General features: G+C 35.8%; 5 protein-coding genes across 8 annotated transcripts; 1 reads left to right on the top strand and 4 right to left on the bottom strand.

Moving 5' to 3' along the window:
• Window positions 1-66: 66 nt before the first annotated feature.
• Window positions 67-1,867, top strand: si:dkey-66i24.7. Of its 2 annotated transcripts, none has more exons than XM_041974893.1 (2): window positions 67-269; window positions 530-1,867. In XM_041974893.1, exons 1-2 carry the CDS (start codon window positions 176-178, stop codon window positions 1,129-1,131), a joined length of 696 nt encoding a protein of 231 aa, XP_041830827.1. In that variant the 5' UTR covers window positions 67-175; the 3' UTR covers window positions 1,132-1,867. The 2 variants fall into 2 exon arrangements, with proteins under 2 accessions (XP_041830827.1, XP_041830837.1); XM_041974903.1 differs by lacking the exon at window positions 67-269 and adding an exon at window positions 280-371.
• Window positions 1,868-3,008: 1,141 nt separating this feature from the next.
• Window positions 3,009-4,747, bottom strand: LOC121633027 (protein ALP1-like). Its single transcript, XM_041974888.1, has 3 exons — window positions 4,272-4,747; window positions 3,858-4,089; window positions 3,009-3,764 (listed from the first exon to the last, which is right to left on the bottom strand). Exons 1-3 carry the CDS (start codon window positions 4,578-4,580, stop codon window positions 3,061-3,063), a joined length of 1,245 nt encoding a protein of 414 aa, XP_041830822.1. The 5' UTR covers window positions 4,581-4,747; the 3' UTR covers window positions 3,009-3,060.
• Window positions 4,748-6,693: 1,946 nt separating this feature from the next.
• On the bottom strand, window positions 6,694-10,677 carry elob (elongin B). 2 transcript variants are annotated; one of them, XM_041973848.1, is made up of 4 exons: window positions 10,590-10,677; window positions 9,197-9,331; window positions 8,184-8,292; window positions 6,694-8,056 (listed from the first exon to the last, which is right to left on the bottom strand). In XM_041973848.1, exons 1-4 carry the CDS (start codon window positions 10,590-10,592, stop codon window positions 7,944-7,946), a joined length of 360 nt encoding a protein of 119 aa, XP_041829782.1. In that variant the 5' UTR covers window positions 10,593-10,677; the 3' UTR covers window positions 6,694-7,943. The 2 variants fall into 2 exon arrangements, with proteins under 2 accessions (XP_041829782.1, XP_041829790.1); XM_041973856.1 differs by lacking the exon at window positions 10,590-10,677 and adding an exon at window positions 10,507-10,586.
• A 780-nt stretch (window positions 10,678-11,457) lies between these two features.
• zgc:153292 (uncharacterized protein LOC100003014 homolog) lies at window positions 11,458-15,553 on the bottom strand. 2 transcript variants are annotated; one of them, XM_041973753.1, is made up of 12 exons: window positions 15,040-15,553; window positions 14,428-14,629; window positions 14,232-14,264; window positions 13,974-14,092; window positions 13,422-13,530; window positions 13,219-13,251; window positions 13,084-13,116; window positions 12,761-12,994; window positions 12,423-12,526; window positions 12,002-12,167; window positions 11,864-11,919; window positions 11,458-11,689 (listed from the first exon to the last, which is right to left on the bottom strand). In XM_041973753.1, the coding sequence occupies exons 1-11, from the start codon at window positions 15,102-15,104 to the stop codon at window positions 11,875-11,877; spliced, it is 1,143 nt and encodes a 380-aa protein (XP_041829687.1). In that variant the 5' UTR covers window positions 15,105-15,553; the 3' UTR covers window positions 11,458-11,689; window positions 11,864-11,874. The 2 variants fall into 2 exon arrangements, with proteins under 2 accessions (XP_041829687.1, XP_041829678.1); XM_041973744.1 differs by having other exon boundaries at window positions 13,219-13,254; window positions 15,040-15,549.
• A 167-nt stretch (window positions 15,554-15,720) lies between these two features.
• Window positions 15,721-19,363, bottom strand: rusf1 (RUS family member 1). The gene is made up of 14 exons (XM_041973731.1): window positions 19,076-19,363; window positions 18,916-18,993; window positions 18,711-18,825; window positions 18,565-18,610; window positions 18,432-18,464; window positions 18,242-18,347; window positions 17,429-17,530; window positions 16,996-17,066; window positions 16,687-16,871; window positions 16,501-16,558; window positions 16,361-16,425; window positions 16,128-16,262; window positions 15,964-16,035; window positions 15,721-15,865 (listed from the first exon to the last, which is right to left on the bottom strand). Exons 1-14 carry the CDS (start codon window positions 19,223-19,225, stop codon window positions 15,780-15,782), a joined length of 1,302 nt encoding a protein of 433 aa, XP_041829665.1. The 5' UTR covers window positions 19,226-19,363; the 3' UTR covers window positions 15,721-15,779.
• Window positions 19,364-22,276: the final 2,913 nt, after the last annotated feature.

Here is a 22,276-nt window from a genome sequence, read left to right as displayed (position 1 = left end):
GTTATCGTCCATAAAAGAGAACTACATTTCCCAAATTGTTGAGTGTCGTTGTAAAAGTCACCGTTTTTTAGAACGCAGGAAAACACATCGCTGGATCTAGAGGTTGTTAAATTCCTCGGTATACATATCGCTTGTAAAATAAGAATTTTAGTTTTACTGTTTGGGGGTTAATAGAATGGAAGTAATCGAGACAATGGTGATACCGAATACTGAAGTGGATGGAAAGGAAACGGTCGTGTCAAGTATGGACAACGATAAAGCAAAAGCTGGCAAGTATTTACAGTTTTAAGTTGAACGGGTTTCATCCAGTCATCGCATGATGCGAAGAGAGCCTGATGAGTGCGCAGGATCTGGTTTTGTACACTAGTCAAGTACGACATGATCATGAATATTCATCATGTGATAACTTTTGGCTTCGGATAGATATTTAACTGAACTGCTCGTGTTAAGTAAAATGATCAAGTTTGGGAGGAAAGCAATTATTAGTTCAAGGTCATAACATTTGTCTCGCTTTTGTTCTTATCTCTAGAATTTATTTGGACGCTGCAAGCTACATGGCACCTTGTCAATACACGATTGGAAATGGATCAGGCATTTGACCAGCCAGTTTGCAAGAAAAAGAAACTATGGGAACTAGTAGCAGAGAAAGTGAACGCCAAACTCAGGGAATCGGAGGTCACTGATATCACTGTAAAGGCATACGAGTGTGACCTCAAGTGGAGAAACATGCTGGCCACATACAGAAAGAATGCAGAAAGGGCCAAGCGGCTGGGGACAACTGGTGTTCATTGGGAGTTCTTCAAAGCCATGCACGAGGTCTTGGGTAAAAGCAGGGAGGAGATTGAAGCTCAGCGCAGGGCCAAGTTCAGTGGGACAAGAGTTGGCAAGGCCATTGCCAGTAAGAGGTTTACCCCTATCCTCCCTACACCTCCTACGACATCTACTCCCATCACAACCAGGCCTCCTCAGGACATACTGCAACTGTACATGGAGCTCCAGGAGAGGAAGATGAACATGTGGGCACAGCAGAAAGCACTGGAGGAAAGGAAAATAGAAGCCATCAACAATCTGGCCCAGGCTATCTCCAACCTGGCTCAGAGGAACAGCACACAGACAAAGGATGGACACTAGGCCAGAGGAGACATTTTGTTTTTTTTTGTTTTTTTTACATACTTGAAAACCTAAGTGATGCTGCACAATCCATAATTGTTAATGTCTGTGAAACATCCTTGTAGATTGCTACTCATTTTTTTACAGTTACAGTTGATTAAATAGTTCACATGGTGTCATTATATCAACAAGCAAATCATAAAAGACAGAATTCATACTTCCAACAGGAGGACACAGACCCACCTGTCATTTTCTCATCCCAAATACATAAAAAATGTCCTTTTAAACCCAAACAAGAATAGTAATGAATGGTTAAATATAAAAGTAAATAACACATGAGGCATCCTGCTGCCACCTAATTAAAGCAGACAATCTTGATTTATTTTTATAGGAGACCCAGATATAACTGAAGAATTCAAAAAATAAAAAATATAACTGTCAATGCTAAAGATATATTTATAATCATGAAGAAAATGTGTCAATAATAGCATGTTTATTGCAGTGCCTTTTTCAAATGTTTAAAGATATGCCAGACTTCAGATTCAATACCTTTCAGTGGTCACAGCAGCACAGTAGATATGTCTACACTGCAATTGTTAGTAATATAAATATACAGAATTATATTCTGGTGTGGCTGTTACAACATGAATGCTGCCAGTATTAATGATAATGGTATTTAAAAGTTAGTTTTTTTTTATTTTTGTCAGGATGAATCCCAGTACAATAATGAGCCCGACAATAAATAGTAACGTCACAACTGTTTTTTTCCTCTTCTTATTTCATCAGAAATACTGTGGTGCTGTTAAATGTTTACCAGGACCCACTGTTGGTTTGCATTACTAATATAAAACCGTATTAATATCCATCCCGCCATGTATCTATACCTCAGATACAAGGTTGTCGGCTGGGGGGCTGAAGCCTATTTTAGCTGCTATCAGGTAAGTACGCCTTGAACAGGTCACCAGTCCACCACAAGGCCAGCACAGACTAGTTATAATCTTTTTACGTTTTTATGTACAGTATATTTCTTTTGTAATGTGGTTATTATAGGCAATTATATCACTAGTGGTAACTTGACTTAGCTTTTTTTCAGGCAGTCCTTTGAAAATAGCTCATTGACTGATTATCGGATTAAAGTCACTGAAATAAATCCGTGGTTAAATCTATTACATATATTAAAGTCAGTAATTCTGAATTAGGGATGGGCGAATCGACACTCTAGAGTTATAATGTATGGCAGCCAAAATATCGGATTCAATACTTTTTTAAATATCCCAATACCACTGTGCTGATACAAGACATGCAACTTGCTTATACACAAAAAGTGTGTGAAAATCAGCCAGTGTATTCCTTCCATGGCTTCCATGTCACATGATTACGGTAGCCTATCAGAGATCATAATGATGCTGCGAGTGATGTGTTTTAATATTTTACTAGTTTAACAAGGGTTCTTGCTCATTGTTTTATTATATTGCTATTATATATTATCTTGTGTTATGTTCAGTTTAGGAAATTTAATCTTAAAAATATTTTAATCTTATTTCTCATTTAATTTACTTATTTCTAATTTCATTAGCACATCTTTAAAGTATTATGTTCATAGATTTTTGTCATAATTTCAACTACCTTGTATTAAAGCACACTGTACAACTGTGAGATTTTACCTGAAGGAGTAAAAAGTATCAGCACTGGTATAATAGTGTTGTATCAACAAGAAAAAGTTTGGTATCACCCATCCCTTTTCTGAATGCTTATATAAAAAAAAAATAAATCACAGAAAGGTGATCAAAACCTGAGGACCTAGTCTGTGCAAAGTACCCTAAAATAAAACTAATAATTCTGACAGTGCTGATGAGAATTGAAGGTGTTTGTGTGCAGACAAGCTCAGACAGTTAAGGTTCTGTTCAAATAAACCTTTATTGTCCACAAATTTGCCAACAGACATAAAAATCATGTGCTTTCTGAATCAACATTTCTAAACAGCAAATCTGCAATGGTGTCACGTCTACGTACACCCTCCTCGTCTTCCTCCTCTCCTTTTTGGGAAAGGGCTTCTTCTTTCTCAATCTCTCCTTGAACCACTTGTCCCATGTTCAGAAACACGTTATGTAACACACAAGCAGTCAGCACAACTGCTCTAGCTCGATCATAGTTTCCAATATCCAGATACTTGAGTCTTTGAAATCGGGCTTTAAGCTTGGCAACAGCCTGATCGAAGATCTGAAAATGTTGCTCCAAGGTTTTGTTGAAGAGTTCATCTTTTGGTCCGTAACTTATTGTGTATGGGGTTAAAACCTGTGCAGTTAGTGGGTAATTGGCTCTGGCTATGAGGCAGGAGTCTGTTGGCATCAGTTCAGGCTGCAGTTTAAGTCTGTCTCTCAAAGCCTTGCCTCTCTCCAAATCTGATCCTTTACTGATTCTACAGTGTAGGAAATGGCCACTACGATTGCATACAAGCTCAAGATTTAACCAAGAGTCAGGTTTGGCCTCCCTCTTCATCCTCTTCACCTCAGGTACTGCAGAGTCATTTTTACCTACAAGCAGACGTATCGGGATCTGTGTGTGTCCCAACACTCCCAGGACCTGAGGGACAGCTTGCACCTCTTTTCCAAGCAGATTGGAAATTGGAAAAAGTGCCTCTTCAGCCTCTTTACCTGGGGAATAAAAAGAAAATACCACCGCTAGTTAATTTTTTTTTTTTGCCTTGCCTTGCCATTATCCAACAAATAACAACATAATCAACCCACCAACTGGCCACCTGATGTGCTTCTCCTCTAACATGTTGATGCTCTCACAGAAAGAGAAGAAAATCCTGTGGATGTTTCCTTTCTCTAACTTGAAACGACGGGACACTGAACGGTAGCTGACTCGTTCAGAGAGCAGGGTGAGAGAGAGCAGGACAGTGTGGGAAACAGATAAACGTGCCCGTCCGGCCATCCGAGTCCTGGACTTAGAGTTTTGAAGCAGGTCTGAGATGTACTGGTGACAATTTAAGAAAAAACGTTATAGTATTAGTTATTCAGCGGATTAAAGAATAAACGGAGTGAATTTAACATACACAAAACCTATGGAATAGTGGGAATTATGTCCTCTTTTATAATACTAACATAAATCTAAAGGATTTCTCACAAGTCTAACAGAAATTCAGATACTGTAATTACCTTGACTGCTGCATTGTCCACATTATCAAGCGGTTCTTGGGACATTGTCTTCTCATCGGGAGAGTTTGTTTTTGTAATGCTTGTTTGTAAACTTTGGGGGCCCTTATTTACTTGACTTTGCGATACCTGCACATAAAAAGTATGAGGGGGTTGCGTTACGAGTTTTGCTACAAGATCTGATTCCAGGATCTCTTCCACCACCTGGTCCAGCCGATGCTCCAGCTCACTCTCTGACAGGGGTTGCCATTCCCGCTCCACCATGTCCAAAACGGCTTTGCCTGCCGATAAAACATGCTCACTGAAGTCCATATGCACCAGTAGGTGAACCAGATCAGTTTCTTCCCCGTAACAGAGGTCGTCAGTTCAACAGGTTGTTTGTAAAAACCGCGACCTTATGCTTTTGCTAGCAACACCATGCTAATCTAGCCAGCGAGCTAGTGAGCTGCATTCAAGTAATGCCGGAAATTCCGAAAAATTCGAACAGTGCGTGAGGCGTTGGAGGACCGTAGGCAAATAAAATTCAAAACTGTATTTACAAATATGTAATTATGAAATAATTTTTGTCCAATTTCTTAAAAAGATGGAGTTTATATAAAAAAAATTAAAAGAAAAAGTAAAAACATTTCCTCCTTTCAACTGTCATTTTCAAATAATTGTTTTATATTATTGTAATTAAATTGAGCTATGACTGTAGTTTTCATTCTAGGTAAATATTATCTATTGTAAAAAAAAATGGAATAACGGTCTGGCCTCTGCTGCTGGGTTTAAAAACGAACTAAAAAGTTGTTTTCAATGTTTAAAACTCTTGTCTGATAGAACTCCATCAGTATGCATCTTGCTAAATATCACAAAAGATTGTTGCTTTAATTTTATTTTTCTGTTATTCCATCTCATTGTATCTCTTATTACAAGTCCTTACGTGACAACAGTTACTAAAACCCCTTATGTTGCTTTTGTTTTTTGTTTTTTTCACTTCTTCTTTTTTGTGTTACTTCATATAGTTCTCTTCATCTAAGTCTGTATTTGCATTAGTGATTTCCCAACGAGACTTTGTACCATTGACTGTTGACATGTTAGTCATTACTGCTGTTGATCACTGACATGTGGAAAGACTGTTATATTTGGTCCTCAATTTGCTGTTACACACTGTGTGTTTATTTAGATTGTTGAAGCAGCGTGTCTGTGATTAGCACCTTAAACAGCAAGTTTATTAGCTGATGTCACTTTTTCTGGTCAATGCAGATTGGAAGGGATATGTTTTGTGTGTTTAGAGAGTAAATGTCAGAGTAAGATTGTGTATTTTACCTGGACAAAGTATTTGAATTTATTCATGTGTGAAGTTATTAGGCAGCTTTTGTCATGAATGATTTCATTTTGAAGTAATTTGTCAAGCAGTATTTTTGTACTGATAAAAGTGAAATATTATGAAAATATCCCAATTTCTTTTTATTTTAATTTATATTGTTCAGGCCATTGTCTCAAGGGAGGAGAGGTCTTATTATACATTTGAGGAAAGATGGGTACCCATCATCTTTGACGATGATGCTCAGCTGGACAAGATAATCGCATACTTGTCAGACTTTCTTGCAGCTGCAAACACCTGTCTCCATGCTCCATGACCTCCAGGGATAGGATCAGATTTATCCTAAATATGCTGCTTTCAGAGGAAGGTCAACAGATAAACTGAGGAAGGATATACATTTGACCTGAATGATAACTAAAGCTTAATGAAAATCAAATGTATAGAAATTAACTTTAAGGACAAGGAAGTTTTCCAGGTGATGGATGAAGGCTCCCAGAAACAAACTTTGACCAATCAGGATAATTTCATTGTCTATATGAAAACTAGAGGTAATCCCTTATAAATAATTAAAGGGCTACAACACTTAGTATAGGTAAAACAAAATGCCAGAGATGAGTCGAGTTTGTGCACCAAAAAATTTCAGTTATTTAATTTTCACAAATAGAATAAAGGTTTCACAACTCAGAAACTGTGTTTTAATGAATCTGGGTGTTGTTTAGCATATTTCAGTCCAGGTTTGAAGAGTCCATGTGCTCTAGTTCTTTATCAGGAGCTGTCTATTGTGGTCTAGACCGCTGCAAATTCAGTGGAATAACCCTTTATATATATTCTAATTGGAAGCTGGGAATCGGAAGCTAACTTCAGTGTCATGCTTACAACTGCAATTAAAAAAACATAGTAGCTCTATGTTGAAAAAAAGCTTGTTAACAGCCTGTTTTACATATAGTTGGCACACCTCAGCAACAAAAAACAAAAATATATTACAAATATAACAAACAGCATAAGTGCAATGACCTGATAGAAGTAAAATGTTCAACATTCTATATTTTCTATATTTATCAGTCTTGCCCGAACTTCTGCATCAGTGACAAAAACATAAAACAGAACAGTAAACAGAAGTGAAAAACAACACTTTTAATGTTAATTCAGTTACAAGTGCAACTCTGTTTGTCCCACTGTTTAACAGCCATATTTCGCAAACATGTCTTTAATGCAACGTTAAACAATTTTATTCAACATCGCCAGCTCAGAATATCATTTTCCAGTGGCAAATACAGGAGTTGTTGTTTCTTCTTTTTAAAAAAATGAATTTTCTAAAGCTTAAAACCCAGTGTTACACTTTAATTTTAAGTTTTAATGTGCAGAAGAGGTTGCATCTTATTAAACTTTAAATGTTGGGGAGGGGGAAAAAAAGGGTATTTATCATGTACAATACAAAAATGCCAGCATGAAATAATTGGTGGTGATTATGGAGTAAAGAGTCAAATGTGGAGCCCACTGCAAGCAGCTTCAAGTCACCTTTATCATGACATGCTGCCCCTTTAAAACTGGTTCATTCTTATTTTAGGCAACTGAGGCCACTGATCAAAAGTCACCATCTCTCGGATTTCAAGGGCTACAAACCTAACAAACAAAAATGAATCAGTCCATACTTCTGACTGTTAATTTTCTGTGGCTGCTGGGGACAGCTATTTAATGAAAATATTCACTCATCTTTGAAAGTACCAAGACATTCTTCACCTTAATGTTGGATCATTTACCAGCAAGTGAATCAATGTTTATTTAGTTTTTTGTTCAAAAGTTCCCTAATACAGATGGTAACTTAGAAATCAATAAACTCTTAGCTACTGTTCAACACATATCCAGGTCAAAGACAAAAGGAAAGAAAAAAGAAAAACAATGTTAATCCTGGTTATAGTTTAATAATGAAAACACACAAACACAAAAGCCTAAAAATTTCACACTTTGTCAGTTCTGACATTTAAGCCAGCAAAATAAAGACCACAAGTAAGGCAGCATTAACCCTACTCCAAAGACTAAAATTCATTAAATAAAAGAGGTACAATTCTTCCTCTACCAGTCCCGTGGATGACTGACAGTGTTGTGACAAGTCCGTCAGGTATCTCTGAAGGGTCTTGTGTGAAATTATAAATTTAAAATGCACTAATCAATGTCAATACAAATTACCCACTTTGAAATTTGCAAGGGGAATCTGTTTGTAATTGTTAACGCCCAGCTGAAGATCTTCAGTTGACTCCTGAAAACTTCAACCACTGAGGCATCACTTCCCATAATTCAACCCCTCCCTCACACCCTGTGTGTCCTCCCTCCAACCCCCTCATGTTCCTCTCGTTTCTCTGTCTCTTCCCTCACTGTACAGTCTGCTCATTGGCTGCACTCCCTGAATCCTGAGGCTTCATGACGTCAGGAAGCTCTGGGGGAGTGGAGAAGGGCTCGTTCCTCAGCTGCTCAAATGAATCATCTGGAAGAACCACAGAGAAGAAAAGTAAACACAACACACCAGGAACAGTTAACAGAATAAGCCAGAAAATCATAACTCAAAGTGAAAATGATCAAATACAAGTTTGATGAAAGGGTGAAAGCCTTACCACTGAGACGAAAAGCTAATCCCACTGTGGCTGGGGCCTGTGGTCGGGCTGTTTGATTTGTGAAGCCACAATTTCCAAGAGTTTGACTGTCATTAAGCAACACATCGTCCTGGAGAAGAAAACGGAATAAAGCACATTATGGCTTAGTTTGTCCACATTTCTTTCAGTGCACATTATGTACCCCTTCAAGAGTTTATTTCAACAGCATGTGAATAGCAATGACAGTGCAATGTGTGCGACTTCCAAGTAATTCTGCAAAAATTCAGTGAACTCAATAAATGTGCAAACAAGAGAGCATACTGATTAAAGTTGCCATGTCACACTTTTCTGCTACTCTGCATATTAATATCCACTTAGTTGTAAAAAAAAAAATAAATAAATTACACATATTCTCAGCATTAAAGATACAGATTGGTACACAGATTTAATTGCCATTGTTTAGCATTTTCCACTGCTTACTTCCTGCACCATGGCGTGCTTCCTGGAAGTTCTACCTCTACAGTTGCATCAGCAACTGTGGAGAAAGTCAGGGATCACCAACTCCAGACCTCAAGGGCCAGTGTCCTGCAGATATTGGATGTTTCCCTACTGCAACACCTAATTCAAAATAAATGGACCTCTAAAAGCTTGTTGTCAAGTTCTGCACATGTCTATTAATGACCCATTCATTTAAACCGAGTGTGTTGCTGCAGGGACACATCCATTAACTGCAAGATAGTGGCCCTCAAGGACGGAGTTTGTGATTTCTGCCCATTCTCGAAAAATGATCAGCTGTTCATAAGTAAAATGAACTTTGCTGTCATATGTGACCAAAAAAGCCAGTAAATCATCTAATGAGAAAGTAAAACATGGCACATTATTAATGACTTTCTAATGGTTATTTTTAATTTCAATTAAACACTTTAATGTTAAATTGCACAACCAGAACTTGGATGACAAGTTCAGGTGGACCTGAACAAAACTATAGGCAAACTATGTAGATTTTGATCAGAAAGATGTTCTAGTTGGTTTACCTTATAAAGTCTTTGATCTTCAGGAGCCCTCTTTAAAATGCCTTCCACAATACGCTTTAGTTCATAGACTGTGGTAGATTCTTTGGCATCTGTGAAGATGGTCGTCTTGTGACGTCGGATCATTAAAAACACATCCTGAGTTAGATCAAGTAACAGAAGAAAGAACAGAAATTAGACACTGATGATTTGCAAGTTTAATCATGATGGCTAAAATGAGATTGTCGAGAAAAAAACAAAACAAAACCTGCTTTCATAAACATGCTGCTGATAAATCACCTATCTTAACAATAAATGAAGTATCAGATTCTTCCAAAACTATGCAACAAGATGCCACCCAATTCCAGTTAAAGATTTCTGCTTATTCACTAACAAAGAGGTCTGCTCGCCTTAACACATGAACAAGTTATGTATATCATAGTTAAATCTTACTATAAAACACACACACACATTTATATATATATATATATATATATATATATACACATATATATATATATATATATATATATATATATATATATACATATATATATATATATATATATATATATATATATATATATATATACACACACACATATACACTTACACTTGATCTTAGTAAATAAAGCTAAAAACCTTCGCATATCAGGGTATAACGTAAGATATAAGATATGTTGATTGAAATTCTTAGGATATCACGTTCTATTGTACTAAAGATGGCTGATATAAGATGTTAATTATTGGCAACTCTTCACTAATCTTCACACCTTACTGGGCGTTTTAAGAGCCCCACTACAGCTGTTGGTTAGTGTCACGACGAGATAACAGCAGTTGCATTGCTAGCTAAAGCTAAGGGTTCAACCAAATGTTAATCTTCAAAACAAATTAGATTTACAAAACTGTATGAAAGTAGATTGGGGGCGTATCAAACTCCCAAACCTTGGCATATGTGGTGGAGCCCGTCTAAAATCAAATAACAACCCCCTAACAACTTTAACCAGGCATTGCCATCTAAGCTGTTAATGACGTTAGCCAAACTACTTAGCTTCCTCATGGCTAACTAGCTATTGGAATAAAAGTATTGCAGGTTTAGCTGTCACATATTCAAAATTATGTTAAACCCAGTGCCATTTGATTGAACCCTACTCTGCCGCGAACTAAAGCAACCTAAAACATAATGTTCAGCTACCGAGAACTAATCGGTAGACGTTAACATAGCGGAAGCTAAAACCGTTAGCACAGGTTAGCCGAACAAAGACATCAGCTTTTGGGTGACGGGTAACCGAAAAGGGTTGGTCGGCTAATGACAGTAGACGTTTTACACTTACAAATGTGTTTGGTGCCTAACTAATGTCAGGTTTGGCTAAGTGAAAAGACGCTACTGTGTGAGCTTTATGTTTTCCTCACTCACCATCTCTTGCGGTTGACTGCACAGCAACTGTGAGATCACAGCAGCATCAACCAGCCACAGCTGTAATTCCACAGTAGACCAGGAGAAGGCGCTGCTGGGATCTCATTTACTGTGTTATAGTTATTGGTGCATTTATGTAGACAAGAAAGAATAATACAGCAAGACAGGACTAAGTGACAAAACATGCAATAGATAAGCAATAGCAGTAATAAAATTTAAATGTGTAACTTAATATTGTTTTGAACTTCAATTTTTACATTTTCCATAGTTGGAATTTACCTGCTTAGATGGAACTTAGTATTAAAAATGGTCAATTAACTACACTTTCTATGCTGCTAATAGCAAATTACAGTCTTAATTCTTATCTGTAAGTAAATTATATATTTGAAATACGCTACAGTGCAAGCATTAAAATGCTGTTAATTATATTTAGATTATTCTTCTGATTACAGTTGTACATATCAAATTATAGACATATTCATAAAACAAAAAACAGAGCCTAGGCACCCCAGAATGAAAACAGTTATTCATTGCTTGAATTAAATCCATTGTTTATACACTTTAAAACTTCAGTAACATTCAGGAAATACTTAACAGGGGCAATAAAAATGGAGGCTGACAACAAAATAAAGGTATTTAAAGACAAGTCTGATATAAAAAACGGTCAACATTGTATGGTCAGTCTTACATAGGTCTGCAAGTTTTAAATTTGACTTGATCTGTATCTAGTCTATCCTCATCTTGACTTCAAAGTCTGGAACAAAAATCCACACTACGGCCATTCTACAATGTTCATAACACACCATCATATAACATCATCTAAACAAAATATTCTACATTAAAAATAAGTAATTCTGAAGACTGAAAGTGTCCTTCCTATTGTTTATGGACAAAAACACAAATAAATGCAGGAACATGGTTTTGAACAAGTGAAAAATGTCAGTGAGATGTACAGTTTTGTTAATAAATTCCTCATCTTGGTCAAATCATCAGCACTGCGACTGTCCCATTGTGAAAATGAAGTACCACAGTGGAAAAACATTCTTCTTCTTGCTTGGTTTGCAAATGTAACAGAGTCCAGTTTGGTTGATTCAAATAACCTGAAAACAAGCAGAAAGTGAGACAACTGGTTCATTACTGTAACTACTTAAATGATTTCCCAGAAATAAAATAATAGAAAAATATTGTATAAAATAATATATAACAATATGTATAATAAATAGCATAGAAAACATACTGTATATATATATTTTTTAAAGTCATATTCAACATACCAAGTTATCTTCTATCTAACCACAAAGGCACTCTCTTGGATCTTGGAAAAAGTATACTGTGGAACAGAGAAATAAAAGCAAAATGGTCACACATTTATAAAGTAAATGTCTATTCATGCTCAAATCTCCAAAACTTACATTCAGTCCTCTGGGGGATTGAACAGGCTCTAAACCATTACAGAAGAGTAATGAAAAAGGCCTCTCCATAGTCTTTGAATGTTCTTTAAAACACAAACTGAAAACCTTGGCAGGCAGGTAAACATCCCAGTCTGCTGCATGCTCCTCAGTTAGATCACATACCATCCTGTTGGAAGATCACAGAAGTTACATCATTAAGATGTCAGTATGATAACAGAATATTCAAACACTGAACTTAAAATCACTTGTTTATACTGAAAATATATTGATGTGACAAAAATGTTTAAAATTGGAAAAACACCAAAACAAGGGTACAGATATGAAATTCCTAGATTAATAATACCACAGTGTAATGAGAGAGCAAAACGTGGCGTAACAAAAAATAACTTTCGCACTGCTTAAAAGCAGTTTGCATACAGACCTGTCAATGAGCTGTGGTGTGATCAAATCTGCTGTGCCTGTCTGATGATGGTGAACCACAAGTGCAATGGTAACCTTAAGCAGATCTTTTAGCTCTCGGTTGATCTAGTATTGGAAAACATACAGGATTTTTTGGGTCTTATGAGGCTAAAAACTCCTGCTTAGAACAACATATATGACTACATCTATCATTCAAAGGATTTAACTGTTATTTTAACATCTTCCAGCTGACAAGATTTTGGAGTTTATTTGGCTTTAAGGAAGCTTAACTGTAATTGCACTTTTGATGATGCTATGATCTCAAGTTCTGTGTAAAGGCTGAACCAACATTCAACTCACTTTGTGGACTATGTCATGAGGTAGTCTAGAAAGGATTCTGAATGGGTATCCTAAGTGGCCGATGATGTCTGCAATGCTTTTCGCCACATGTGAAGGGAGACACATCTGCATCGGTACAGCCTCCACCCATTTGGAGTAATAGTCTGTCACTGTCAAAATGTACTTATGTCCATTCAGTGTTTGGGGCAGAGGACCTCTGACATCCAAAGCAAGCCACTGCCATGGCTCTTTCACCTGCAAACAGAAGATTACATAATGTTTGTCTTATTTTGTGAGCAATTCTGTTCAAACTCCAAATGACCATTATATTATTGTATACCTACCTCTATCACATTTTCAGAGTCATTACAGTCCACCTGCAAAATATTGTAGAAGTGCAAGTGACTAAAACGCATTAAATTATACACAATGTGTATCTGACAAAATTGATTGACCTTAGAACAATTTTGATAACTTACACTGAGCTCATTATCTGGGGCCCACTGAATATTCTGCTGTGGAAATTCACACAGACAATTTGTACAATAATTGACAGAAAAATAGTCAAAGTTAGACCCTGACAACAGCTTCATTTATCCAATGTTACAGCTTAACAATCAAATGATGCTCAAATTGAATATTTACACCTGGAAGATCAAATCAGTGAGTGCTTGTCACCTACCTGAGGTACACAGTAATCTCCGTGAAAGAAATGTGGAAATGACTCGATCTTCATCAGCCTTTCATCCATTATGATTCTCCATTTCTCTGTGTTTGTTTTGTCTTTGTCTCTGATCATAAAAAACAGATAAGTTAACACATTGCTTTTTAATTGCTTTTTTTCTTCCAGTCTGATTCATACAATTACACAAATATATAAATTACATTTGAAAATACTGTCTGATGTTGATACTAGAATGTATACATAGAATATGAAAGAATATGAAAGTTAAGAGCGTTAATTTGAGCAACATCACAACAAAAAGCTTGAATCTTATTTATTCAGGGGTAGTTAGATTTCTGTAGGCTTACTTGAATGTAATCACTGCACCTGTTTTTTATTTATCAAATAAATATCTAAATTTACTGAAGAAGGGTATGCAGTCTATGGCTGAGAAGTTGGATCTGGTAGCAAATGCATTTGTATACAATTTTTGTATGTATGTGTGTGTGTGTAACACTTGTAATTTATAAATGTAAAAGCTATGAAAGTCCTTGGTCTGTTGTTACATACTCTGGAGGCTCTTGTTCTTGTTGGTTGAGTTCATTGTTCAGAATGCTGCTCTTTGCGATGGAAGGAGGGGTTGATGAAGACTGAACCGACTCCTTCTCTGAGGTTTTAACACCTGGGGACTTAAGTCACAACACAGAGAAATAACACGTCATCTTCCGATTTTGCTCTTCAGAAGTGGGTTTTAACTGATAAAAATAAGGAAACAACCAACAAGAAAGAACAAACGAGAGCCTCGTTTTCAGCATAGAATGCCCTCACCTTTTGTCTCTTACGTCTTGTGGCGACAGAAACCTATATAAGAAAAACGGTGACAGGAATTTAAAATCATTTCAGTAAAAAACAGAAAAAGATATTTTAAAGAAGCACTAGCCAATATAAAAGGTTTTTACATCATTTATAAACACTGTTAAACTGGGAGCAGTCTTCATCTGAGCGAAATAAAGCTAATACAAACGTTTCTTTTCTGTGTGTTGTCAGTGGAAGGAAATATGGTGGGAACTGCATCTTCTCGCAGTGTCACACATTTTCCTGTTCTATCAAGGTATTGCTCTTCAAAATGATTGATGCACAGTACAGAGAAGCGAGTAGGAGTCCAGTCTTTCCACTTCATGTTCATAACCCATTTTTTAAGTTTTCTGGGATTGTAGATGGGAAACCTGTAATAACACAAAACTCATTAAAGTCTTGACTATCCATTTCTGTAAGGACACTTACAGAAACAGCTGAGTCATATTCATAAATGCATACATATTTAATATGAAATAAATCAATCTTTCTGTCATGCCTATTTTGTTATTGCCTGGTAGTCTGAACCCTAAAGGACAGAAACTGCCAGGTAAGTATTACTTCAAGACTTAAATTGTACTCCTTGTAAACAGAAAGAGACTGAAAGACACTTTCCTACGTTCTTGGGCAACATAACGCTGCAAAAATAAAACATAACTGAACACGAACAAGTAAGTATTACTATGGAAATTAATATTTTGCCGACTTTAATTTGATAAATCAGCTAGCTAGCTGTTCGTTGTTTATAGGTAACAACTTACACATTAAACTGAGTACTTACTTAAAAAACTTAATATCTGAATCGCTTGAGTTCTCACAGTTGTAAGCACACTTATACCTTCCCATTTATTACACAATTTCGGTTAACTTGAGACCAAACAAATTGCTAATTTTGCTTTGCTTTGCTTTTGCTAATGATGTGAACACACCGGATCAAGCTAACATTAAAAGACCTGCATCCGGTTTGGCTTTTCACAATAGTAACCGCAAGGTAACGTTTGACTAAGCGTAACTACTAAAACGACTAAACATCTATAATTTGTTGTAATTCGGAGTTGTGTACAAATAATTTTGTCAATATTGTATCACGCTCTTACAAACTGTAGCGTCATTTATGATCCCGTTTAATTAATTAATTAATAATTACCTAAGGCCCATTCCCACTATCCAGCGTTAATAAACGATGTTTTAACTTGACAGCAACGGACGCTGAAACTTCTTCTTCGTCGTTTCTATATTGACTACAGAAGCTCAATACCGCCCTCTTAAGTATGGCAAATGTGTACATAGATAATAACAGTGGTGGTCTTCCTTTGTGAAGAAATTAAAAAACTAATAGCCGGTCACTGATTGCTCAGTTTTATATTTTTATTAAATGAAAATCAAGTCAAATTATTCATCATAAAAATAATTTTCTCAAAATATTGCAGTGAAATATAATCGAATGACCCACACAAGACACTTAAATATGATTGTTTAATGAACAGTAAATCATGGTATAAAACAACTACGTAAAGCAGCTTAGCTACTTTTTGTTTTCCACTCCACTCTCCACTCATCCCAGTCCAGCAGAGTTCGTTTTATGTCCCATCCTGCAGCTTCAACACCTGGAGATTAGATGACCATTGTCATGATGTAAATGTAATGGTGTAAATCATTAAAACAGATGCAATTTGTTGGTTAAAACTATTAAGCATGACTTTACCTTTAAGAAATGGATCGAAATTTGCATCCATCAGCTTGAAACTCTCATGCACCATTTTCCAGAGACCTTTTGCTTAAAAATAAAACAATAATAGAAAACTTGCCATGTGTATAATGTAACATGGAAACATATTTAACTCAAATGAAAGGAGGTTAAGGGCTCACTTTGCTGCATTGGTGCACAGATAGGCTCTCTGGACGTTGGATGACTCAACATGTTACTAAGCCACACAGCTTGACACACTGCTCTGATTTCATTACGCACTGATGCTTCTGGTCCCAAACAAACACACACGCAGCCTACAAGAAACATAGCTAGGTTTAAAATAAAAAACGGACTTTTAAATTATGTCACTTTGTTCTAAAACACAGCTGATCTGTGAAGAAAGGTAGGATACCATTTCTGATTCCTAAGAGGTATGGCATGTTGTTTTCCTTCAAAGCCAAATTCAGTTCTTCCTGGCTACAAAATAAGGAGAGTTACATATAACTGTCTGACTTTTAAATTTTTAGAACCACACATGATAAACGTAGTTACCTCTGTACAACGTCCTGTAACCTCACTCCTAGTTTGATTGGGGCTGTTTTTCCAAATTCTGAAAAATGGAAATTACTTTAATAGGCTAAACAAAATAAACAGACTAAACAAGTTACTTTTGACTACACACTATAGTAGCTGCTTTGAAAAAGCTAAGAAAAGCTTGATAAATGTGTGACAACATACCCAAAAAAACTGGCTCCTTCTGATTGGCCTCTATTGGACTAAGGATTCTTTTGTCCTTCAGGTACTGCTGCAAAACAATCGAAAGTCGTGCCTCGTTGAAAGTTTCCATGACAACTGATCGCACAGCCTTGTAATTGGCAAAGAGGTGAAGGATGGTGAAGAGGAAGAAGAGGCTGAGAGTCAATCTAAGGGTCAGAACAGAGGAAGAAAATGCAGATGCATGAAATTAAAAGCAAACCCCCCAAATTTAGTGTTTGGAAGACACATATCCTTGCACACTAGTATTTGCCCGTTGGTTTTGAAACTTACACTGCATTATCAGTGACGAGAGGAATCAATATCAAACTGACCAGCAGTCCAGCCAAGTTTACTAAAGTCTCCTGAACAAACAAATAATAAAAAAGTAATTACTGAGCAGACTTGGAGATTAAGGCCTTTTAATAGAGTCATTTTGATATATTAAGAGTGAGAGAGGCCAATTTGTCAATAATAATAACTCATCGCTTCAGTTACAGTGTCAAGAATGAGCAAAACACAGCCATATAGGGTATAAACTTTGTCTTTTATAATAATAATCAGAACTTGACCTTCACTTTTTCTAAGGTAATTTTCAAACACAGAACAAATAAATGGATTCATGAAATAGGCCTGATCTGAGCACAACGTAAATTATTATTAGGCAGGATATTTTTATTACTCACACTGCCTTCTTCATTATGTTAATTCTACAGTTTAAAGTTACCTGACTGCCATCTTTAGCAGAAATGTCAGCCATGTTGTCCCTGCGAGCCTGATGGACAGTCAGAGCAGCTCTGGTCGCACCACCTGCCACTCCAACAATTGACTAGAGAACAAAAGCACAAATGCTTAAGTTACACAGTAATATTCAGTTTATATTTACCTGTAAAGATTTGTTTTTAATCAATCAGCAGAACATTTATCAGTTTTAACTTTAAGCACCCTAATGCCAAACTAAGTTTCTTTTCTACATTTCTTATCAGTTGTTTCATGACTCAAAAGCAACTCTGTAGCACAAAGATTCAACACGCCCAGGTCCCACATCTCCGAGCTTGCAAACTACCCAATCATAATGCATGTACCTGCAGATGGTTAGGCCATAGGGCAGTAGCACATTTGTTTTTTTTTTTTTGGTTTTCTTTTGAGCTGTGCCACCATGGGTCAAGGCCCCATGGCAGGTACAGCGGTCCCTTTTATCGGCAAAATACTGCAGATGCCTTTTAGGTCATTTCTTGTGATCTGTGAGTCATTCTTTCCCCGGTAGGCTCTGTCTTACAGATAACGGAAAAAAGCTCAAACATCAAAAGAGGACTCAGATTAGCATGGTCGATGTATTTGACTTGGGTACCCCCTATAATCTCTAGTCCCAGCCTCTCTCTTTGGCTTGAGGTGTCGATTTTCTGTCTTAGAATAATCCAACACATTTGTTTATAAATGTCAAGCTTTTCTCACTAATTAATATATAATCTGCTTCAGAAAAAGCTGATTCAATTAACCTTAAATGTATCACAGCTAATTTAATATTAAATCTGTTTACCTTGAATATCCCTGCAGTGCACACAATCAAAGTGAAGCAAGTGGGAAAGTAAGGGGCCAAGATTTCCATGAACATGGCAATGTCATTAAGAACATCAGCAAAAAGTCTGGTGGGGGAGCGAAAAAAGGGTGATCACTAAGCAGTAACTGTAATCACTGGATAGAGCAATACTCCCAACTTTTGGGCATACCTCCATTTTTTGGCCTCAGAGTCCAGTTTAGTCCTGGAAAGCAGACACAAAAAATCATTTTTAAACAGAATATCCATTACAGAAGGGAAACTGAAGTTTTTGTTGTACTAACAAAGCACAAGTATGAGCCTACCCTTTCTGCCAAGCAAACAGGATTCTTCCCAACATGCCAGTCCCATCTGCAGGTGGAACATTTGTTTTCAACTCAAATGCCAATAAAGAAATAACAATCCAAAAATAATTAATGTAACTTAAAAGTACTTATTCAGAAAGTCCCACCTCTTAATAACCAGGTAGCTGTGGCTGCAGCCACAGTTGCTTCTTGGTTTCCAACACCAACACCTTTGAGAGAGGCTTGAGTGGCCAAAGTTCCCGAGAGAGAGCTGGAGAACGCCTGAGAGACAAGAGGAGCGTGAATGGAGATTTTCAATCTAGATGATAATAATGATATCTGTGGTTTTGGTGTTCTTTCTAGTTACTGCACCTGCAAAGTATCCCAAAACTGGTACTGCAGATAGTCATCACTGACACTGTCTGGATAGCCTTGAGGCAGAAAGACACTCTGAAAAAGTAAAAATGTTAAAGTCTGAATGGCAGTGCGTGAACCATCAATGCAACTGCATCAAACTTCAATAAACCCTTACTTTAAAAACTCCAACAACAGAGTTGCTTCTTGTTTCACCTTCGCGTCCATCTCTCGTTCTCTCTATCATTCCATCCTTTTCTAAATACTTCCAGGACTGTGCACTGCCATATCGCTCTGTAGCCAAAACGGCACCTCCGCCTCTCCTCATTTTTAATATAAATATAGGGACAGTCAGCTAAACACTAATGTCGTGGTCTAACATCTACTTTGATTAAAGTTAATATGAGGGAAGCATAGGTTTTTTACAGCCGACGTGTCGCTCTCCTGTTGTTTTTCTTGTTGCGTTTCCGGGTTTTTTTTTCCGCCTTCACGCTCATTGGTGGAGGGAGAATTGAAGGCGGAGCTTCAATACGCCTAGATTAAACGTCTTTGTTCCAAAAAATGTTTCAACCAGATACAATCTCAACTTCCTTGGAAAAGATAACGAAATCTAAAATAATCTTCAACTCCTAGGCTTAGAGAGACCAAAGTATGGTTGGTAAAATACTTCTTTCTAAAGCAGATGCACTTTGCAATTTTGTATATCCCTTTCTGTCCTTATTTATTCATAATTTATTATTATTATTATTATTATTATTATTATTATTATTATTATTATTATTATTATTATTATTATTATTATTTTTAATACAAATATAAAACTATTAAAAGAAAAATTAATAGAGAAATAATTAAACTATTTCTAGACTTTATTTGGAAAAACAAACCTTACAAGCTAAAAAAAAAAAAAAAAAAAAAAAAAAAAGATGTACTCTCAGCCAGCAAGAATCTGGGTAAACTTGATATTGTAAATACTTTTAAAGTTAACTGGGTAAAAATTTCTTACAAACCCTAATTCTTTATGGTTTTTCATTCCAAATAATATATTTAACATGATCGGTGGCCTTTCCTATATTTTAAAGTGAAATTATTTTACTTCTAAACTATCAATTACTCTCTCTATGTTTCTTCAACAGTGACTTCTTGCCTGCAAATTATGTTTCTCTCACAACTTGTCGCCCCACAAGATGATCATTTGGAACAATTTGGAAATAACTGTTCTTCCAATATTGGTTGGACCACGATATCTCTAATATCATATCACTATTTGCTGTAACTGGCAATATGTTGACTTATAAACAGTTTCTTGCACGTTATGGTTTCCTATAACTCCTAAAGATTAAAGCTTTTCCTCCTGGATTATTTATTCTCATTAAAAATCATTTATATATAGCTATGCAGCCTACATTACTTGTCAATGGTATTGCTATAACAGATAGAAACTGTAATAACAAACATATTTGACAGACATTTCAGATAAAAAGAAGAATCACTTCACGTGGTAAAGAGATCTCATATTTAAGATGTCAACTGGGAGAAAGCCCTGCTTCTGCCTGGTAAATAGTGCATTCCCAACAAAACAAAGAAATTCATTTTAAGTTCCTTCACAATATTTACCCAGTTAATGCTGTGATCTCTAAATATATGAGTATAGATAATAAATGCTCCTTTTGTGAGGCAGAAAATGAGTCTCTAACACATTTATTTTTCGAATGTGAGAGAACCAAAGTTTTCTTAACTCTTCTCAAAAATTAATTGACCACCTAAATCTAGTTTACTCCTTTAAACTAATAGATACAATTTTCTACTATGAAAACCCCATTAATAATCCTCTTGAAAATGGGTTAACTTTTTCATTTTAAATGCAAAATACTTCATTCATAAACGAAGATATCTAAAACAGCAGCCGCTATTTGTTTCATTCCAGTTAGAAGTAAACTCATTTTCCAATCTTTTAAACTCATTAGAAATGATAAGAAAAATATCAGGGTTCTTAATTTTATGAAAATATTTTTAATAGCACTGATTAGCTCCTCTTCATAATATGTGCTTTATCCATTACTGTCAATTTAATTGTATCCTCTCATATCCTTGTTTTTTCTGATTTAAATTGAATGCCGATTAATTCTGAAATATGAGCTTGTTTGTTTTGTCATTACTGTCCTCAATCTTGTTTATTTGTTCTATCTGTATTTTATGTACTTATTTGTGGTTTAAATAAAGTTTTGTTTAAAAATAGAACACAAATATAAAAAATATAAAAAATATAAAACATTGAAACTTTAGTTTTTGTGTTAGGCAGACTTCACTTCAGCATCAAGTGAAAATAAAATAAATTTGAGGGGTAAAAGTAAAGAGGGAATAACTCTATTCTAGTTTCTACTTGGTGTTTCAAACAACTGCTGATAAATTAGATAATAAATAGATAGGATAATAACTACATAAATTATTCTAGCGTACAAATTGAACACACTGTAGCATACTCTTAATATGGTTGAGGCTTGGAAATCAACTGATGCTGAATGGTGAGATAACATCTCCTCATGTTTACAGTTTAACTCTACAATCTGGAAATTGTTTGAACTGATTTCAGTCTCTGTGCTTATTTGCATTTAACAGATTTATCAAACACAGTTGTTTCACAGTTCATGATGGTGTCAGTCACTTAACCTTTATCCATCCTTTCATTGGCTATGCAGGATCTACGAGCGGCTGGAGCCCATCGCAGCCAATATCAGGTGAAAGGCAGGATACATCTTAAACAGGTCACCAGTCACTTAATCTCTAAGAAAAAAAAAGCTCCTGGAATGCAGAAAAACTCTGTATTGTTGATATAGAGCAGGTAAAAAAGATTAAACAGGGTTTCATAGGTCTATCCCAGGGAAAATGTTGTTTCTTGTTTTCATGTTCTCAGTGTAAAACAGCTACTATGTGCAAGTAAAGTGTCAGATGATTTCTGTAAATCTTACTGAGCAAAGTCATTTATTTGCATCATAATTAGCCCTAAATTTCCATGTTGCTGTAAATGTGTTAGTGTTTACCACGAAACATGACTTTTCAGATTTTTGTACTTAACAACCCCTTAACATATAAACTTAATTACAATTATATGAAAAGAAAATAAATACAGTAAATAAGGAGGGGAAAAATAAAATCCAAATAAATCTAAAATACAATTACTATTAGAGAATAAAAAATCATAAATAAATTATCTTTAAAGAAAAATTAATAAATTATAGTAAATAAAACAAATTAAGAAAACAAATTAAATAGATAAATTGAAATAAAATATTAAAAAGTGGTTTGCAGCTAATTTCCGACACCATTCTGAAACCATTTACTGTTTACAGTGACTATTTGTCTGAATTATCTCACAACT

Source organism: Melanotaenia boesemani, chromosome 2, assembly GCF_017639745.1.
Source record: "Melanotaenia boesemani isolate fMelBoe1 chromosome 2, fMelBoe1.pri, whole genome shotgun sequence".
Classification (NCBI taxonomy): domain Eukaryota; kingdom Metazoa; phylum Chordata; class Actinopteri; order Atheriniformes; family Melanotaeniidae; genus Melanotaenia; species Melanotaenia boesemani.
The sequence above is the reverse complement of the archived record's forward strand: the minus strand, read 5'-3'. Positions and strand labels throughout refer to the sequence as shown.

What these genes read in the sequence shown, in the direction of transcription:
- si:dkey-66i24.7 (XM_041974893.1), top strand. Translation starts at nt 176, where the DNA reads ATGGAAGTAATCGAGACAATGGTGATACCGAATACTGAAGTGGATGGA. An exon ending in CAACGATAAAGCAAAAGCTG is followed by an intron (nt 270 to 529) that starts GCAAGTATTTAC and finishes TCTTATCTCTAG; the next exon opens with AATTTATTTGGACGCTGCAA.
- LOC121633027 (XM_041974888.1), bottom strand. Translation starts at nt 4,580, where the DNA reads ATGGACTTCAGTGAGCATGTTTTATCGGCAGGCAAAGCCGTTTTGGAC. An exon ending in TGGACAATGCAGCAGTCAAG is followed by an intron (nt 4,090 to 4,271) that starts GTAATTACAGTA and finishes AATTGTCACCAG; the next exon opens with TACATCTCAGACCTGCTTCA. An exon ending in GCACATCAGGTGGCCAGTTG is followed by an intron (nt 3,765 to 3,857) that starts GTGGGTTGATTA and finishes TTTATTCCCCAG; the next exon opens with GTAAAGAGGCTGAAGAGGCA.
- elob (XM_041973848.1), bottom strand. An exon ending in AAGATCAAAGACTTTATAAG is followed by an intron (nt 8,293 to 9,196) that starts GTAAACCAACTA and finishes TTTCTTCTCCAG; the next exon opens with GACGATGTGTTGCTTAATGA. An exon ending in ATTAGCTTTTCGTCTCAGTG is followed by an intron (nt 8,057 to 8,183) that starts GTAAGGCTTTCA and finishes TGGTTCTTCCAG; the next exon opens with ATGATTCATTTGAGCAGCTG.
- zgc:153292 (XM_041973744.1), bottom strand. Translation starts at nt 15,104, where the DNA reads ATGGGAAGGTATAAGTGTGCTTACAACTGTGAGAACTCAAGCGATTCA. An exon ending in TCAGATATTAAGTTTTTTAA is followed by an intron (nt 14,630 to 15,039) that starts GTAAGTACTCAG and finishes GTGTTATTACAG; the next exon opens with GTTTCCCATCTACAATCCCA. An exon ending in AATCCCCCAGAGGACTGAAT is followed by an intron (nt 11,920 to 12,001) that starts GTAAGTTTTGGA and finishes TCTGTTCCACAG; the next exon opens with TATACTTTTTCCAAGATCCA.
- rusf1 (XM_041973731.1), bottom strand. Translation starts at nt 19,225, where the DNA reads ATGAGGAGAGGCGGAGGTGCCGTTTTGGCTACAGAGCGATATGGCAGT. An exon ending in CTGTTTGCTTGGCAGAAAGG is followed by an intron (nt 18,465 to 18,564) that starts GTAGGCTCATAC and finishes TCTGCTTTCCAG; the next exon opens with GACTAAACTGGACTCTGAGG. An exon ending in CTGCTAAAGATGGCAGTCAG is followed by an intron (nt 17,067 to 17,428) that starts GTAACTTTAAAC and finishes TTGTTTGTTCAG; the next exon opens with GAGACTTTAGTAAACTTGGC.